Source organism: Enhydra lutris, unplaced genomic scaffold (assembly GCF_002288905.1).
Source record: "Enhydra lutris kenyoni isolate GAN:26980312 unplaced genomic scaffold, ASM228890v2 scaffoldscaffold52, whole genome shotgun sequence".
Classification (NCBI taxonomy): domain Eukaryota; kingdom Metazoa; phylum Chordata; class Mammalia; order Carnivora; family Mustelidae; genus Enhydra; species Enhydra lutris.
The window spans coordinates 3,831,199-3,851,090 of NW_019154136.1; the positions used below are offsets into that span (position 1 = coordinate 3,831,199).

The 19,892-nt window shown below is 44.9% G+C and overlaps 1 protein-coding gene across 2 annotated transcripts in view; it reads right to left on the reverse strand.

The window, feature by feature from the left end:
• Positions 1–323: 323 nt before the first annotated feature.
• LOC111157164 (EGF like domain multiple 6) overlaps positions 324–19,892 on the reverse strand; it is a 57,676-nt gene continuing 38,107 nt past the window's right edge. Inside the window, exons 10-14 of one of the 2 annotated variants that reach the window (XM_022518438.1) lie at positions 11,850–12,176; positions 10,684–10,761; positions 8,553–8,654; positions 6,309–6,571; positions 324–694 (exon numbers count right to left, since the gene is read on the reverse strand). In XM_022518438.1, coding sequence (XP_022374146.1) covers positions 584–694; positions 6,309–6,571; positions 8,553–8,654; positions 10,684–10,761; positions 11,850–12,176 — 881 coding nt within the window. In that variant the 3' untranslated portion in view covers positions 324–583. Of the gene's footprint in view, positions 695–6,308; positions 6,572–8,552; positions 8,658–10,683; positions 10,762–11,849; positions 12,177–19,892 lie in introns of both variants that reach the window. The other variant, XM_022518439.1, reaches the window with a different exon arrangement.

Here is a 19,892-nt window from a genome sequence, read left to right on the forward strand (position 1 = left end):
TAAATTTTAAACTTTTTAAAGTTTTTATTTATTTATTTGAGAGAGAGAGAGAGAGAGAGAGAGAGAGAGTCAGCAACAAAGGGAACACAAGCAGGGGGAGTGGGAGAGGGAGAAGGCTTCCTGCTGAGCAGGGAGCCCAATGCCGGGCTTGATCCCAAGACTCCGGGATCATGACCTGAGCTGAAGATCACTTCGGCTTAATGGCTTAACAACTAAGTCACCCAGGTGCCCGTATTCTTTTTTTTTTTAATAATTCTAAAAATGTTTTATAGAGGTCCATCAATTCATGGAGACAAACCAGATATACTGGAGGATGGGGTGCTGGGGGGAGAAGGGAGGAAAGCTGAGCTTTTTCCACACTTCCACATTTTATAAATTCAGAAATGAATGAGCGGTACTATACTGAAAGGCACCTATTGGCATATCTTCCACAAGAAAGACATCTTACAATAATGTTTCTGTTGGTAGGTTATGATTTTTCATTTTGTTATTTCTACAGTGGGGCGATCTATGATGTTGTATCAGAAAACAGAGAACGGACGTAAGAAGCCAAACATAAAGACACAGAAGACCAGAGTAACATTCAGCCAGTCGCAGATAAAAGGTCATCTGGACACAAGCCTGAGAGCAGCACGACGCCGTCCACTGCAATTTCTCCGTGTTTGCCCTTGCCACGTTCTGCTTCAAAAATGATCTAATAATGGAGAAGATTAAAAAAAAATTACTTCAAACCATTCAAGTCAATGATATAATCAAACTATTTAATAGCAATTAAACAGAACTGAACTCGGGGCACCTGGCCAACTCAGTCAGTGGAGCATGAGACTCTTGAACTTGGGTGGTGAGTTTGAGCCCCATGCTGCATAAAGATTACTTAAAAAAAAGGGGGGGGGACTGAACTCATCAGCCCCTATGGTGAAGGGACAGGCATTGACATTGCATATATAATAATGTATTTTTCAGATGTCAGTATCTGCACTGAGAGGACTATATTCAGAGAAAACAGGGTCACTGCCACTCCTAAAAGCATCTGCACAGCCCCAAAAAGCTAAGAAAGATGTGGCAGAAGGACAGAGCCCGATGAGGGGCTCGATCCCAGGACCCTGAGATCATGACTTGAGCTGAAGGCAGAGGCTTAACCCACTAAGCCACTCAGGCACCCCATAAGTTCTTTTTTTAAGATTTTATTTGACACACAGAGAGAGGGCACAAGTAGGAGTAGTAACCAAGGGAGAAGAAGTAGTAGAGCAGGGAGCCCAATGTGGGGCTTAATCCTAGGACCCTGGGATCGTAACCTGAGCCAAAGGCAGAAGGTTAACCGACTGAGCCACCCAGGTGCCCCAAGTTGCATAAGTTCTTTATTTATTTTGGATGCTAACACTGTATCAGTTGTCATTTGCAAATATTTTCTCCCACTCAGTAGGTTGTCTTTTAACTTTTTGTTAATTGTTTCTTTTGCTGTGCAGAAGCTTTTTATTCTGATGTAGCCCCAACAGTTTATTTTTTATTTTGTTTCCTTTGCCTTAGAAGACATTTAGGAAACTGTTGCTGGGACTGATGTCAGAGAAATTACTGCTTTTCTCTCTTCTAGGATTTTTATGTTTTCAGGTCTAACATTTAGGTCTTTAATCCAATTCGAGTTTATTTTTGTGTACGGTATAAGGAAGGGGTCTAGTTTAATTCTTTTACATGTAGCTGTCCAGTTTTCCCAACACCATTTGTTGAAGAGACTGTCTTTTCCCCATTGTGTATTTTTGCCTCTGTAGTAGATGAACTGACCATATAAGTGTGGGTTTATTTCTGGTTCTCTATTCTGTTTCATTGATATATTTGTCTATTTTCTGGACAGTTCCATACTGTTTTGATTACTATAGCTTTGTAGTATATCTTGAAATCTGGGATTATAATACCACTAGCTTTGTTCTTTTTTCTCAAGATTGCTTAGGCTATTTGGGGTGTTCTGTGGTTCCATACAAATTTTAAGATTATTTGTTCTTGGGGCGCCTGGGTGGTTCAGTGGGTTAAGCTCCTGCCTTTGGCTCAGGTCATGATCTCAGGGTCCTGGGATCAAGCCCCGCATCAGGCTTTCTGCTCCACGGGAGCCTGCTTCCCCAACACCCACCCCCCCCACCTGCCTCTCTGCTTACTTGTGATTTCTCTCTCTCTGTCAAATAAATAAAATCTTAAAAAAAATTATTTGTTCTAGTTCTGTGGAAAATGTTGTTGGTATTTTGGTAAGGATTGCATTAAATCTGTAGATTGTTTTGGGTAGTATGGATATTTTAACAATATTTGTTTTCCAAATCCATGAGAATGGAATATCGTTCCATCTGTTTATATCATTTTCCATTTATTTCATCAGTATTTTATAGTTTTCAGAGTAGTTATTTCACCTCTTTGGTTATGTTTCTTTCTGATATTTTATTATTTTTGATGCAATTATAAATGGGTCAGTTTTCTTAATTTCTCTTTCTGCTCCCTCGTTATTAGTGTAGAGAAATACAATAGATTTCTGCACATTGATTTTGTATCCTGTGAACTCACTGAATTCATTTGTCAGTTTTAATAGATTTTTGGTGGAATCTTTATGGTTTTCTACATGTAGTATCATGTCATCTGCCAATACTGAAAGTTCAACGTCCTCCTTACCAATTTGGATGCCTTTTATTTTTCTTGTCTGATTGCTGTGGCTAGGACTTCCAGTACTATGTTGAATAGAAGTGGTGAGAGTGGACATCCTTGTCTTGTTCCCAACTTTAGGGGAAAGGCTCTTCCCCACTGAGGATGATGTTAGCTGTGGGTTTCCATATATGACCTTTATTATGTTGAGGTCTTCTCTCTAAACCTACGGTGTTGAGCATTTTTATCATGAATGGATCTTGTACCTTGTCAAATACATCCGTTGAAATTATCCTATGGTTTTTATCCCTTCTCTTTTTGATATGGTGGATCCTGTTGACTGATCTGTGACTACTGAACCACTCTTGCATCATAAATCCCACTTGATCATAGTAAATGATTTTTTTAAGGTATTGTTGGATTCGGTTTGCTAATATTTTATTGAGGATTTTTGCATCTATGTTCATCAGAGATATTGGGCTGAAGTTTTCTTTTTTTTGTGGTATCTTCATCTGGTTTTGGTGTCAGGGCAATGTTGGCCTCATAGAATGAATTTGGATGTTTTCCTTTCTCTTCTGTTTTTTTGAAACAGTTTGAGAAGAAGAGGTATTAACTCTTCTTTGAATGTTTGGAAGAATTCACCTGTCGAGCTGTCTGATCCTGGACTTGTGTTTCTTGAGAGATTCTTGATTACTGATTCAATTTCATCATGGGTAATCAGTTTCTTCCAATGGTTGTCTGAGGTATCTACTGACGCTAGATTCTTAGCAACAAGACTCCAGCCTTAGTAAAGATTTCTGTGTCCTGGCCAGGCATGGAAGTTGAAGAGATGGGTGACTTTACGCACTGGATGGGTACAAAGAATATCCATGGCCCCCAGGAGGAAGTGAAAATGTGCTGTCCTCTCTTAATATCCGGGCTGCTTTTAGCCCTTCAGGAGTGCAGGGCACCCTAGGGAGGGGCACCCTCCCTCAAGCCTGCGTGAGCAAATAGCCGAGAATGAATCCCATCCCGCTCCCCCCTTATTCAGCATCCCCATCCTCCAGTACGCCCCAGTAAGGGTGCCCTTCATACTGGAAGAGTTCAGGGCATAGGTGCCTGCGTCAGGGCCTGGCTGGGCCCGAGCGTCCCTCTTGACAGAGCAGTGTTGTGTTACAGTGTCCCTGCTCGCTGGGCTCTTTGGCGGCATATTTGCAAAAATGTGTACTAAAAAAAAAAAAAAAAAAACAAACCACTGTTTTGATGGCACATGCTACTACCCGCCCCCAAGCTACCATGTTCTAGAAAGCATTTCTCAGTATAAAAATTCGGTCATGGAAGTCATGATGAATGCTATGTGGAGGCGTATTTCAATTCTCCAACAGGATGTCAACTATGCATAGCACAGCCCAGTGTCACAGTCCCCAAACCACGCTATAGCCACAACTACGTAAATATGTGGGTTGGGTTTGTATCAATGCAAACATGTTGCATAAACTAGAACCAATGTGTGCATCAGCACTAAGCAAGCATGGGAAAGAGGGAAAGAATGGTGAGAAAATTCACCTATAGCCTAATGTGTATTTTATCTATAGTCAGATCTCAGGACGTATTTTAAATAAGATGCTCTGCTTCAGTGTGACACATAGATAAAAAGATATTGAATATAACGTCTGACCCTAGACCCCAGGTTTCCTACTACTGTGTATTATCAAAAAACAGGATTTTCCTTATATTTATGAATCATTCCTCTTTCACAAGCAAAGTGTCAATAGAATCCCGATTCATGGATCCACTAATCGCTCTTCTTCTGCAAACCCTTAGTTGGTACTCAGCTGTTCGTGTATCTCCTTCTAGCTTCCACCCTACCTCTTCCCTTCTCACCTCAACTGAGCCTTACATAAGGGTCCACAGTGGCTGCCTCCCAAGCTCTACTCCCTTCCTTCCTCATGTCTCTGTAGGGTGGCCTCCTGCTCCCCTCCAGACAAGCCCTGCAAGGGGCACCAGCCACCTCCTGATAGTCTAACCTGATAGACACTTGTCATTTTTACCCTATGTTCTTCCTGTTTCAACTCACTGACCAACTTCCTCTCGCATGCTGTTCCCATTTCCTTTCTTAAACCCACTGGACAGTAAAGGATTGATCCGGGAGGTCTGGGTTGTCTAAATTGTCTAAACCCTGAACATTCTAAAGAAAGGTTTGGCTCTTGACTGGTTCCTGGGAGATAACCTCTAAGTCCTTGGAATATCTTGTCCCTTAAGAGTGTTTTTGGGGGTGCCTGGGTGGCTCAGTTGTTAAGCATCTGCCTTTGGCTTGGGTCATGATCCCAGGATCTTGGGATCTAGCCCCGCATTGGGCTCCCTGTTCTGCCGGGAGCCTGCTTCTCCCTCTCCCACTCCCTCTGCTTGTGTTCCCTCTCTCACTGTCTGTCAAATAAATAAATAAATAAAATCTTAAAAAAAAAAAAAAAAGAGTGCTTTTGCCCATGCCAGATAATGTACGCTAACAATGTGACTTCTAGCAGGGGCCCTGGGTCACAAAGAAAAAATCTGACCTTTGGAGAGGCTGCAGACTGAGTAACAAAGGTCAGTTGTGCAGGCTGTCACGTGGGCAGACTGACCCCCCCTCCCCCAACAAAAACCCAGAACACCAAGGCTTGGGTGAGCTTTGCTGGTGGGCCACATTTTGAGAGTGTTGTCACACATCACTGCTGGGAGAACCAAGGACTGTACGTACAATTCTCCTAAAGGAGGATTACCACGAGCTTGTGCTCACTCTCTCCTGGACTCTGCCTTAAGCACCTTTTCCCTCTGCTGACTTTATTTCACTGTAATAAACTCTAATCATGAATACAGCAGGTTCTCTGAATTCTGTGAGTACTTCTAGGGAACCACGAACCTGAATGGTCCTGGGACCCCAGACAACAGCCACAATCTCAGTTTAATCTAAAAAACATTTTAAAAATGACCTTCTAGGGGCGCCTGGGTGGCTCAGTGGGTTAAAGCCTCTGCCTTCGGCTCAGGTCATGATCCCGGGGTCCTGGGATCGAGCCCCACATCGGGCTCTCTCCTCGGCGGGGAGTCTGCTTCCCCCTCTCTCTGCCTGCCTCTCTGCCTACTTGTGATCTCTCTCTGTCAAATGAATAAATAAAATCTTTAAAAAAAAATGACTTTCTAGGGCGCCTGGGTGGCTAAGTCGGTTGGGTGCCTGTCTTCCGCTCAGGTCATGGACTCAGGGTTTTGGGATCGAGTCCTACATCAGGTTTCCTGCTCAGCAGGGAGCCTGCTTCTCCCTCTCCCTCTATCTCCTACCCCAGCGTTCTCTCAGATCAATAAATAAAATCTTAACAAAGAAATGACCTTCTAGCTTCCATTCATTGGGGTAAGTGCTGGGCACTGAATAAATGAGCAAGACATTCTTTTACGTATTAAGGATTTTGCAGTCTGGAGTGAGAGGCTGCTGGGGAGGAGCCAGACCCCCGGACAGACCTTGTCTCTAGGGCACGCGATGCGCATGCGCCTGACACGCCAGCAGGGCTTACCCACTGTCTTGCTCATTTTGCTCCAGAATGCAAACTCTTGTAGCTGTAGGGAAAAAGTCTTATCTTTGTGGCCCCAGTGCCTGGGTACTTGAGTGTTTTGCTTTGTTTGCTGAATCATGGAAAAACAACGTTAGTATCTCATTTAACACTGGCTTTCTTTCCGCTTACACTCTTGGTAGTGCCGATCCCTTGATACAACGGAACTGTCCCAGTCTTCCACCTCTCGTCCTCACTTCCGGTCTCCTCCCAGGCCAGGATATTGTTGCTGTTTTTCACAAACACTCGAAGCTTCCCGACTTTTTCTCCGGCCAGCCGGTAATCGAAGAGCAAACAGAAGTTGCTTTGGGGCTGCAGGTCTCGGAGGAGGAGTTGCAAGCGGCCGATATCCCTCCGGCCCGCCACGGCCGGAACTGCCATATAGTAGCCAACAGCTGCGAGAGGAAAAGCACCCAGTTAATGGAGCCATTGTATAGGGTCTGCCTGTAGTGTCTAAACAGCATAGAAAAGGAATGATAATTGGAATTAAAAATTTTAAAAACCGTTAAAAAAGAACATGAATGATAGTGCCCTCGAGGGGAAGCTGAAATCCTTTTCATTTCAAACACAGGAACAAAGTTCACATGCGAAAATGGCTCTTAGGGATCACAAAGATGAAATCCTTTATGGTACAGAAAAGGAAACAGGGGCAGAGAAACTGAGGAATTTGTCTGCATTCACAAAGTGTGGTGGTAGCAGATACGCAGTAGGAATCTAATGAAATAGTATTTTAGCACTGCAGGTAATTTGCAGCTGATGGAGAACTTGTGTTCCAGAACTTTCCACCTTGGTTGCGGGAATGTACTTTCCCCCAGAGTCAATGATATGTATGACGGCCAGCTCATTAGGTAGTGTGGCATTTAGTCCACAACATACATGAATTTGTCCTAATGGTTTCATGGAGCTCAACCACTTGTAGCGTACCAGTCTGAGTTCTGATGTAGGATGACAGGAGCACATCTATTTCTACAATCCATCTCCTAAGTATCTCTTAACCCATGGTAGCAGTCATGGCTCATCTCTGATACTCGGGTTGTGGCTTTGATGAACCTGGGCAAAAATTCTCATAGAATGGGGTCTCACAGAATGGGGTCTCAATGAAAAGAAGGAATTCCTGCGGAAGCCAGGACTGTCCAGTCTTCTCTCCCAGCTGGTCAAGTTGCCAGATTCAGCAACTAAAGATAAGCACACTCAGGAGAGTCTGCATTTCAGTTAAGGAGCATGTCTGAGATATACTGAAAATTATTTCCTGCTTATCTGAAATGTAGGCATCGTGCATTTACCTAGCCACTCTGCCAGTGACACCCTCTCTTCGGTGACCCACTATGGCAGATTTCCCCTTCTCTCTCAGCTAAAGCCCATGCTGACCTGTCCTTGAGATTTCATCCTTCTAAAAATGCTGATTCATCCTGTGTTTCTTCTATTTAACTATGTAGGGAAAGGCAAGCCCACTTAGAGATCTGAAGGGGACACAGGAGGGAAGAAAGTACGTTTTGAGTGACACAAAGGCTGAGAACTTTGGGGCCATTTGTGAATCGTCTTTGTAAACAGGGGACTTCCCATTGTTATCTCTAACACGTTGTTAGCCTCAGGAGACAGGGATTCCATTTATGCTCCAAATGGGAGCTGCGAGCTAAATGCTCTACCCAAGGGAAAAGACAGGGCCCATCAGTAGCGTTCAATCAAGTGGAAAGGGCTGGGATGCCACAGCTCAGAGCTGAAGTTGAGAAAAATCCAAGTGGCCAGCAAGAAATCTGTAAGCAATTGCTCCTTATGGTATTGATACTTTGAGGGGTGACTCTGCTAAAACTTCAGGTACAGGTAGAGGTCATATTTCCTTTCCAGATTTTTCCCACAAAAAGCAAAAACAGAAGCTACAGCACACCATTAGCTGGCAAACTGGGGAAAAGGAACAATTTCTTTTTATCTTTCTCACAATACTCTTAAAATGCACATAAACTTGGGGCTCCTGGCTGGCCCAGTTGGTAGAGTATGCAACTCTGGACCTTGGGGTCAGGAGTTTGAGCCCCACATTGGCATAGAGATTACTTTAAAAAAATAGTTTTCCTTTAAAAATCTTAAAAAAAAAATGTACATGAATTCCAGCATCTCTCTCTCTCAGCAGCAGGAACTACTATGGAAGTTTTGCTGGAACATCCTGGGTGTGGGTGGGTGGGGGTAGGAGGGATAAGGCAGAGTATACCTGCTGAACCAACTTAGCCACTCCTCAGGGGAGATTTCAGGAAGGTCTAAAAGTTTCCAAACATGACAAACAACCCTGACCTAACGAGAGATAAGAGTAATAACCCTACATCACTGGAGAGCCTTCTTTACCTGTGTCCTACCACAGAGCACAAAAGAGTAAAATCTAAATACCATTATCTCGGCCAGCAGGATTCCAGTCAAAGTCATCCTCTACATCCTGTTTCCAGTCACAAACCCCATGGTCAAAGCTGCAGTCAACTGAGATATTTAAATCTGCTAAGAAAAAGGGTACATTTCATAATCATTAAGGATATTAGAAACATGTCTAACATTTGGAGCTTGGGAAGGCCACGCCACGTTTTCAGTTGCTGTCGAGCACTGAGCTAAGCTACTCCATGGTGCTGCTGCCTTGGTAGCCATTTTGTTTGGCCAAACAGCCTACAGGAGTCTAAAACTGACCTTCGCCCCTCTTGCCAGTGCAAGCCCTAGGGGCAGCCTGCTGAGTCACAAGGAAATATAAGTTCTTGAGATGACTTCCCAACAGTTCTTGTGATCAACAGTCCGCCCTGTCTCCCAGGGCCATCCTCTCAGGGGACCCTAAGGGTGAACTCCTTTGATAAGACTCCCTTGGAGCTCAACAAGATCCTGATCTTTCTGGTTTGAACTGACCAATCCAGCTTTAGCTCGGGAACCCCAAAGCACTCCATACATGAACACTTATAAGGGCATGTGCCCCAGGTCCTGTCTCTCTTTCTTTAAGCACCCTGCCTCGACTTCCCCGTGTGGCCCTCGAGATGTGCCATGATCCTCCAGGGCCGGTGACTAATACATTTCTCCATTTCATGGGACGCCTGGGTGGCTCAGTTGGTTAAGCAGCTGCCTTCGGCTCAGGTCGTGATCCCAGCGTCCTGGGATCGAGTCCCACATGGGGCTCCTTGCTCGGCAGGGAGCCTGCTTCTCCCTCTGCCTCTGCCTGCCATTCTGTCTGCCTGTGCTCGCTCTCTCTCCCTCTCTCTCTGACAAATAAATAAAATCTTTAAAAAAAAAAATACATTTCTCCATTTCAATTTCCTTAGTGGCCTTTTATTGAACCATCTGGCATTCGGGGGCTCTACTTAACAAATTTTAATTTAAAAAAGTCACCACAATTGCATGGAGCACAGATCATGGCAAATGAAATGGCATTAAGGACAGTGTCAAATCAGATACTCTTTTTCAGTTTAAATATGTGTGGTCCTTCTGGACAAATTATTGTTATCTTAAAGAAAAAAAGACAGGGGGGACGCCTGGGTGGCTCAGTGGGTTAAAGCCTCTGCCTTCAGCTCGGGTCATGATCTCGGGGTCCGGGATCAAGCCCCGCATCGGGCTCTCTGCTCAGTGGGGAGCCTGCTTCCCCCTACCCCCGCCTACTTGTGATCTCTCTCTGTCAAATAAATAAATAAAAATCTTAAAAAAAAAAAAAAGACTCCTGGTAGCCATGTTCTTCACAATTTAACTTTGTAGCACCATTCCCAATGCTTAAGTCTGGCCCGGCCTCCTGACTTGCCTTGGCTTACAGAATACGGAAGCGATGCTGAGCCAGTCCTGAGCCTAGACCTCAAAAGGCCTGTGTGCTTCCACTCGCTTCCTTGGAACCTTGCCACTGCTTCACGAGAACAAGCTTGGCTGGCCTGCTGGAGGATGAGACACCACCTGGAGCAGAGGTGAGTCAGCCATGGTATCTCAGTTGAGGCCCCAGGCATGCAAGAGGCACAGCCAAGATCGGCCAAGTCACTGAGTTGGCCCACGCTGACTGCAGACATGGGTAAGCCCCATCCAGGCCAGCTGAGATCAGCAGAACTACCCAGCTGATCCAGACTCCTAAGCAAAAAGAAATTTCTATCACCGTAGGCCACTGAGGGTCTATGGTTGTTTGTTACGCAGCACTACTGTGGCAATGGGTAAGGGACACCGTTGCTTGGGCCCGGAATGTGGTACTTTTCATGTTGTGGGCCCTCAGGTGTTGAAGTTAAAGCAACTGAGTCATTTTCTTCCATCTTCAAATATAAACTATCTGCCTCGACCCATCACTCTAGGTGTTGGGCAGGAGGGGTGGAGAGAAGACAGCCTTCCAATATTGTCACCACGGGTACTAATCACGTAAAGGTCTACTATTTTCATACTCGCACTGTGTGTCAGGATGTTCTGATTCTTCCCTTGGGTGTTTAGGAATGGAGCAGTGATTCATACCTCATCGTACAAAGACATTAAATGACATGCGACATTGTCAAAGAGCAGACGCTTGGGAAAAAGTATTATTTACCTTTGTGTTCGAGTCTGGATGTAAGTTTTCCATGGACCAGAACCAGACCCAATCCACCTGCTTCATTCACCTTAGGGGCTAATAAAGAACACTTGGTCAGTTAAGAAAAACCCTGAACCCTCATACGCTAAGAAGGAAATGAATGGACGACTGAACAAGGAGACTTTTCTCATGTATTCTAATTATAGAGTATGTTAGAACAGAGTTTCCTTAACATCCCCAAAGCATTCACATTGGTTTCACTTCGCTTGTCTAGAACATCGTTTTCCAAAGATGTCCTAAGCATCTACACTAGTAACACGCCCCTTCTCAGCAGGGTTTGGAAATACACATTCTTGAGATTTTCACTCTCTATTAGAGACGATAATGCCATTGGTATGGTAGCTCTTGGATAGGTGTGCCTGGGTCTACTTTTCATTTGGTTAAATCTAACAGCCATGGAGCCAAGGACACAAAAGGCAAAAAACAGGCAACAACAAACGCCTGGCGAGAAAGAAATGCAAAGTCTCAGCCTGGGAACGTGCGCGCGCGCACACTCGCGCACAGTGGTTGGTTATCTAGAAACTGCCCTGGAGGGGTGAGACTCCTGGTGGGGTCCCATAGAGCAACCAGTGAGAAGGGCAGTCATCCAGTTCATGGGAAAACTTAAGCTCATCTACAGAATGTTTCTCCCTACAACTGTCATCTGGGCCTTTAAATTGTAGCCACGCCACTGTGATAGGACCCTTGCAATGAGCGGGCTGATTCAAAGTGCCTTCAAGGAGTAAAAAGGCAGAGCTTGGGAGATCTGCTTGGATCCGGGGTCTCTCTGGTTTGGGGGTGCACTGTGTGGACAGCTAGGTAGCCAGACAACTATGCTTGTAGAGTAAGCATGTGTGCTTGGTGGGGGGCAGAAAGAGAATCTGTATCGAATAGGAACCCACTCCCCACCCTACCCCCGAAAGGGGAAAAGACCGATCCTCCCTTGTTTCCCACAGCAGCAAATTTGATTTGGGATTTGCTGAAGATATTGCTATCCAGAGCTTACAAAGAACCCTGCTTCTTAAGGATCAGCACGGAACCTAATTTTACTTCAGGCACAAAGCTGTCTTTTCTTCTTTCACCTGCCAGGAGAAGTCACAACTCATTTTTCATAAAATGTGTAAAATAACAAAAATGTTACTCACAGAACACATCTCCTCGAAGGCTTTGCTCCCATTCTATGTGGTTCTTCAGGGCTTTCTCATTTTTTTTCTCGTCCTCAAGCCCCTCTTTCTTTCTCCCTTCCTTCTGTTTTTTTCCTCCATTAGAGTTCCTAGCTCTGGAAACAGTCTCTTCAGAGTTGAGGGGTCGCAAGTTAACCTTAGGGGCAGGAGTTCCAGAAGGTTCTGTGATGACATTTTTAATTTTTGCCTTCTTTTTCATGCTGTTTTTGTGAGCTAGCAATTTCTTGATTCTGTCTTTGATGGTACCAGGTGCTCTGAGGACTTCCTTCACAGAATTTTCAGGGATAACTAAAATAAACAATCAAGGTGGGACATTTCACATTGGCTGTTAATTGGGTCCCTCACGAAAAATGTAACATTTAAAGTGTGGTAAATGAATGTTTCCAGAATCAACCCACATAAGGCTCTACCTCTCAATGTTTCTGAAGTAGGCTCCATGCCCAACATGGGGCTTGAACTCAACGACCCTCAGATCAAGAGTCGCATGGTTTACCAACTGAGCCAGCCAAGTGCCCCACTAGCACTTGCTATTCTAGGAAGAACTATATTTGCATCTATTTAAAGCAGTTCCAACGTTATGGTAGTATCTTAGCTACCTTTCATTAGAGGACATGCTTTTGTTTTGCTTCAGAAGTTACTGCAGTGAAATACTTTCTCCTCCCAAGGTGGGCTACAGATCCCACAGTGAAGGGTTTTCCAGGTCCTCTACTCTTTCTGCATTCATACTGATGTTCTTCAAAGCTGTTGTTCGGGCAACCTACTGATTTGTCCAAATTTGATGTTCTATGATTACAGCGATAGCGATAGCTTGAACCATATAAACTGCCAATAATGGACCACTTATAACCTCTAAAAGTGGTGATTTATGGTTCAATGTATACAGACCCAATTTTTCTTCTCTGTTCTCTCTCCCCATTTGAATCTCTTCACTTCAATCAACTACTATCTAAAACTAAATGATTTTATTTATTGAATATTTAGAGAGGCTTCTGTATCTACTATCTTACACTCATTTTCTATTTCTCACTAGTAAATTAAGTTGCTTTTAGAAATGCACTTCTAAAAAATATAAAATAGGGCAACTGGGTGGCTCAGTTGGTTAAGCGTCTGCCTTCAGCTCAGGTCATGATCCTGGGGTCCTGAGATCGAGCCCTGTGTCAGACTCCCTGCTCAGTGGGAACCCTGCTTTTCCCTCTTCCACTCCCCCTGCCTGTGTTCCCTCTCTCGCTCTGTCAAATAAGTAAATAAAATCCTAATATACACACACACACACACACACACACACATACATATATATAACATATATTTAAAATATGAATAAAATAAAAATAAAAAATATATATATACAATCTCAACACTTCCAGGTTGATTCTTCTTACTGCCCGCCCCCCTTAACCAATGTCCCTGGTGGGGGCAGAATATGTTTGTGTGGAAGAACACAAGAGGTAGAATGGTCATTTAGCCCAATACCTCTATTCTGTAGATGACACAACTGGGTGATGCTGAGTCACTTGCCTAAAGTCACTCAGCTACCGGGGCAAAGTTAGAATTTGAGGGTCAAGAAGATGAGTGACTCCTTTTCCAGTCCTATGTACATGGCAGGTTTATTCCTGTTTTAGGGTTATGGATTACTTTTTTCTAGACTGGTTCAAATTCTTTGAGATCTAAGGTCCAAAGATACATGCCCCTTTTCCAGGGATCTACTCATGATAATTAAGAATACCCAACCGATATAAAAAAAAAAGGTAATTTTGTTTTTAAAGATTTTATTTATTTGACAGAGAGAGAGCACAAGAAGGGGGGAGCAGCAGGCAAAGGGAGAGGGAGAAGCAGACTCCCCACTGAGCAGGAAGCCTAATGTGGGGCTCCACCCCAGGAGCCTGGGATCATGACCTGAGCTGAAGGCCGATGCCTAACCAACTGAGTCACCCAGGTACCCCAAAAAAGGTAATTTTTAAAGAATTAAAAACAGTGATCTCTAAAATCAGATATATTGTCCTTTTATAAAATACCTTGGCATGTGCCAGTCTAAGACTAGGCAAGAAAGGGTCTGATAACGCCTGAACCAATTCACTCAACGCTACTACTTGGACATAATTTAGAGGAAAATGAAATAAGGGAGTAGACATTAAGTCTAGTGCCTATAAAGAATTCTAGAAAAAGAAACTGGATTGGGATTTTATTAGAATATTTGTCTTAGAAATCTTCTAATCTCTTCTCCCACTCAGTTTCTTGTCCACCATTTGGCTGATTTGATCTGTACCAAAGAATAGAAGAATAAACGAGAAGAAGTCTACAATATTTGGGATAATCAAAAGAAGGAGGAACAATGCTTTGAACATATATATGCTCTTAATTAACACATCACTTTCAGTTTGAAATCAATCTAAAGCTGTATGGCAAGAGCTGCATTTCCCTTTTCCATGAAATGTTCGAGCCGCTTATCAGCGTGACAGTCCGTACTTACGGGCTGGAAACCAGCTACTAGTAATACAAGTAATGTATCGTTACTCCTTTTCCCGATCTTCAGATCCGCTCTGCAAGAGACTGCACGTTAAGCTTTGATTGGAAGGCGCTGATCATATGGCCCTTCCTCTGGAGGTCCCACTGTGTAATTTTGTCAACGGTTCCCTGAGTCTTTTCCCAAGACCTCACATGAAAAATTAACAGGAAACACTCATTCCCTGGAAATTTTCTTCATGCAATCAGTAACATAAAACTAAGGACCTTTACTAAATAATGGGGAAGAGGGTTTTAATCCACATCAGGCAAACCTAATCATGTACTTTTAATTTCTGCTTTGAAGTTTCCATTTTTTCCTATGGGAAAAAAAAAAATCAAACCATCACAACCTTTGTGGTGTCAACAATTTCACCGCTTTAGTATGTAAAAAGAGCTGGGGCAAGGGAAAAAAGCTAGGCATATGTAGGACTATGAATGGATGGATGTGGCTTTTTTTTTTTTTTAAGATTTTATTTATTCATTTGACAGAGATCACAAGCAGGCAGAGAGGCAGGCAGAGATAGAGGGGGAAGCAGGCTCCCCGCTGAGCAGAGAGCCCGATGTGGGGCTTGATCCCAGGACCCTGGGATCATGACCTGAGCCAAAGGCAGAGGCTTTAACCCACTGAGCCACCCAGGCGCCCTGATAGATGTGGCTTTATCTAGATATTGCTGTTTCAAACTTGACTTAACCGGTGACTGTGTCTCTTAAACATTTCTTGATTAATGCACCATCTTCTTGGGAATATAAACACGTGGGAGGAGAAGTTACAGTAGGAGGGTCACGGGCACGTGTGGGGATCGCGGACCTAAAAACAGGGAATTTCAGAGTTTTCAGAATCACAGTCCCATCTTCTACTGACATTTTCTCTTCGGAGAGATTGGAGAGTTCTCTAAATATCCACTTTGTCAAAAACTTCTACCTACCTGAAAATCTTAACTTTAGAGAAGATCACTATGATGTGAGAACATCTTTGCCAAGAGGAACAGGACTCTGACACTCCTTCACCTGGGCTTGGTTCATCAGATGATCTCAAACCACCCGGCAGGAGAAAGGTTCCTCTCATCTGAACTCTGCGCATGGTGCTGGGAGGAGAGGCTACATCACAGGTGAGGACAGTACTGTGACATGGGGCCCAGCAGACAGGGCAGGGCTGGGATGGCAGAAAGGCTGAGCCACGGCAGCTTGCTGTGGAGTGGCCCACGAGCACTCTCCGTCCCCGAGGAGTAGCCACAGGTCACAGACACACCTAACCTGTGCTTAAGCACATAGCCCCGTAGCCCACTTCCCTGCATCCTCTGGGCATTTGTCCTCAAACCAATACTTGACTCCTCTTTGCCTCAGTTTACCCATTTATAAAGTTGGGGGAAGAATAGGGTTTTTGTGAGGTTTAAATGGGCAAATACATGTCCATTACTAAGATTAGTGCGGAACATATATTTGGCCTGTTTGCTGTTCTGTTTATTTATAAAAAGGTTTTGTTTATTTCTTTATTTATTTGAGAGAGGGAGGGAGATGGGGAGAGAGAGAGAGAGTCTGAGGCAGACTGCGTGCTGAGCAGAGAACTCGGTGCGGGACTCGATCCCACAACCGAGATCATGACCTGAACCGAAACCAAGAGTTGGATATTGAACCGACTGAGCCACCCAGGTGCCCCTGTTTGCTATTATTTTTAAAATTCATCATCAGAATGTTGAAAATCTTTTACTGAGTTAAAAAGGTATTTTTCCAGGCCATCCCTCCAAACGTCTAAGGTTTCCATTATAATCGAAAGAAGAAAGTTGGAATGGCCCATTGTAGCCACGCCTGTGATCTTAACTATGTGGTCTATAAATTGAATTAGATCAAGAGCACATTTCTAATGACCAAGGAAATGCTTTTGATGGGAACAATTGTTGAATTCTGCTAAAGAAGCCATTGCCGGGGCGCCTGGGTGGCTCAGTGGGTTAAAGCCTCTGCCTTCGGCTCAGGTCATGATCCCAGGGTCCTGGGATGGAGCCCCGCATCGGGCTCTCTGCTCGACAGGGAGCCTGCTTCCTCCTCTCTCTCTCTGCCTGCTTCTCTGCCTACTTGTGATCTCTGTCTGTCAAATAAATAAATAAAAATCTTAAAAAAAAAAAAAAAAGAAGCCAGTGCCATGATCACTCCTACTACTAGTGCACAATTATTGAGCATTTGATATATTCTGGGCTGGAACCAAGCCCTTTATATGGGCATTTTTTTTTTTTAGATTTTTTTTTTTTAATTTATTTGACAGACAGAAATCAGAAGTAGGCAGAGAGGCAGGCAGAGAGACAGGCAGAGAGAGAGGAGGAAGCAGTCTCCCCGCTGAGCAGAGAGTCTGATGTGGGGCTCGATCCCAGGACCCTGGGATCATGACCCGAGCCGAAGGCAGAGGCTTTAACCCACTGAGCCACCCAGGTGCCCCTGGGCATTTTTTTTTTATATGGATTATTTCATGTAATCATCAAAAGAATACTAAGGGCCAGATATCATTATCTGCATTTTTTAGATGTGGAAACTGGAGCCCTAAAGGTGAAATTGCTTGTTTACAACCCACAGGTAGTAGGCCAAGGTAATGTGGCTCCAGAAGCCACGCCCCTGGTAACAAAGTGACATCGTTTCCTTTCCTAAATTGACTCACTACCCAAGTCAGGTAATATTGAAGTTTTGATTTGCTTAGAATGAGTAGAGCTACTGTCAAATTAAGACCAAATTATCTATGGGGCACCTGGGTGGCTCAGTGGGTTAAAGCCTCTGCCTTCGGCTCAGGTCATGATCCCAGGGTCCTGGGATTGAGCCCCGCATCAGGCTTTCTGCTCAGCTGGGAGCCTGCTTTCTCCTCTCTCTCTGCCTGTCTCTCTGCCTGCTTGTGATCTCTGTCTGTCAAATAAATAAATAAAATCTCTAAAAAAAAAAAAGACCAATTTATCTAACAGTATAGTATTAATACTCACATATATTAGACCAGGAAGAAACCATACATGTCTGCATAAAAGGTACTCCATCCCCTGGGCACATATGTGCACAAGGACAGTCTACTAACTCCTCTTGTTTTTTTTTTCCCCCCTTGGGGGCGGGAGAGGAGGAGAGGGAGAGAGAGAATCTGAAGCAGGTTCCATGGAGCCTCACTCCAGGCTGGATCTCACGACCCCGAGATCATGAAATCTAGAATCCGACACTTAACCGACCAAACCACCTGGACACCCCCTAACTCCTCTTCCATACTGTAACACAGAGTCTGGACTTTTGCAAAAACAATGAACCCATAATAGAAGTTGCTATATCAGTGCTGTATGTTATGTGACAGCAATTCATGCGCACACAAATGCATTTTACAATATAATGTTTTGTAATGCGGCAAGCTAACTGAACGGGATTCTCAATTTTGTTTGCATGACCTTCCTACGCACGTTAGAGTGAATCTGGGGCCATCCTTTCAGCAGTGTGGTTAAGAGTCTATTAAGATCAATTTTCAACAGAGACACAGCTATTTATTTTACAAACGATCAAAGCAGAATGGAAAGGGCTGGGCAAGTAATACGGTGAATGACCCAAAGACGGTTTTCTCTTTTAAATAAACATTCTGGCGAGAGATGAAGAAAAAATCCAGCTGCAGAATGGGCAGGGATGAAACGAATGGTTTCAAGGTACCAAACAGAACATTGTGAGGAATCTGAGGTTCCACAGAATACAGAAACATTTGCTTTATCCAAGAATACGCCTAAAGCTGGATGGTCAAAGAAAAACGGAAGTCTTAACATAAGAAATGTTTGTGTTGATGTGGGATTTATCATTTCAAAACGCTAGGGGACAACATAGAAAATGTGGGCAGCAAACAGCTATCCGGCTGCAGGCTTTGGGACACTGCCTTCATTTGGACACGAGTAACACATTGTGGGGGCGCCTGGGGGGGCTCAGTCAGTTAAGTGTCCGACTCTTGATTTTGGCTCAGGTCATGAGCTCAGGGTCAGGAGACTGAGCCCCACACTGGGCTCCATGCTCAGCGGGGGAGTCTGCTTCAGATCCCTTCTCTCCCTCTGCCCATCCACTCGCTCACACGCTCTCTCTCTCAAATAAATAAATAAAATCTTAAAAAAAAAACCAGTTTCAAGGGGGTTCACTGAGCAGGAAGGAAGGTGACCCCAGGTTTATTCTGGGCAGTTTTTGCTTTGATTTTTAGGCCTGGGGCTGGGGGTGGGTATGCGGAGGTGAGTTGTCCGGTTCCTGCAACAAGTGTTTTCCTGAGGCATCTCTTCTGCATGCACAGCATGTGTGCATTTGCCATTACAGAATTTCAGATCGAGAGTAGCTGGCCCTTGGCACGAATAGCAATAACCACAGTCAACCTTACTGAGCATCTACTATGTGCTCGGTAGAACGAAGCTCTCTACCTAGATTACCTCCATGCGAACCTCACAATGCACTTGAGAGGTACCTGTCTGAATGAGAGTTCCCCCAAGCAGAACCGGAAACAGTTACCAAGGATTTGGGTGCGGGGGTTTTATGGGAGGTGATCCTAGGAGGCAGACGTGGGGGAAGGCTAAAGACAGTACCTCAATGGGCGGGAAATCGCTGTGGGTAAGGGGCTCAGTCCTGCTGGGGACATCTGGGAACCAATGTAGAACACATCTCAGAACTGTCCCATCCTGCGACCACTCAGGGTATTTGTCCAGACTCCTGGGGCGCACTGGTTGAGGGCTGTCCTTGCAAAGGGGCTGAGCAGTACTCTAGAGAAAGTGCATGGCCGCGTGCAGGGAGCCCGGGCCGCGGCGGGGGGGGGGGGGGGGGGGGGGGGGGGCGCTAAGATCTGCATAACTGTCCACCCTGCCTTGTTGAAGCCAGGGGGCGCCCGCGGACCGGCTCATCACAAGGTGCGCAGGAGAAAGCGGAGTTTAGAGAGCTTAAGACAACTTACTAAAGGTCGCGCGGGGTGGGGGGGGGCGGTGTGTGTGTGGGGGGGTCATGGCTCTGTAACCCCACCTCCAGCCCAAGGCTGGAATCCTGCCGAGAGAGCCTAGAGACCGACCTGGGAGGCTGCGCTGTAGAATGTGTCCTTCGGCCGGGCTCCAGCGTCCACTCTCAGACACCTGGCCAGCCTTCGTAAGAGAGAATATAGGCTCCACCTATTGGTCCCAGTCTGCTTTGGGAAGTCACCTTTTTAAAAAATATTTTAAGATTTTATTTATTTATTTGAGAGACACAGAAAGCAAGAGAGATCACAGAGGGTGAGGGAGAAGCAGACTCCCCGCTGAGCAGGGAGCCCCACGCGGGATTCGATCCCACCACCCCGGGATCAGGACCTGAGGCAAAGGCAGACGCTCCACCGACTGAGGCACCCAGGCGCCTCTGGGCAGTCGCATTTATTCCACATCGCTTGAAATATGCGTGGGCACCATTTATACTCCTCCACGCTGTTTCTTCCAGACGAGAAGTGGCCCGGTTCTTCCAGCATTCCTCAGAGTATGTGACTTCCCGCCTCCCCTTCCTTCTGCACACACT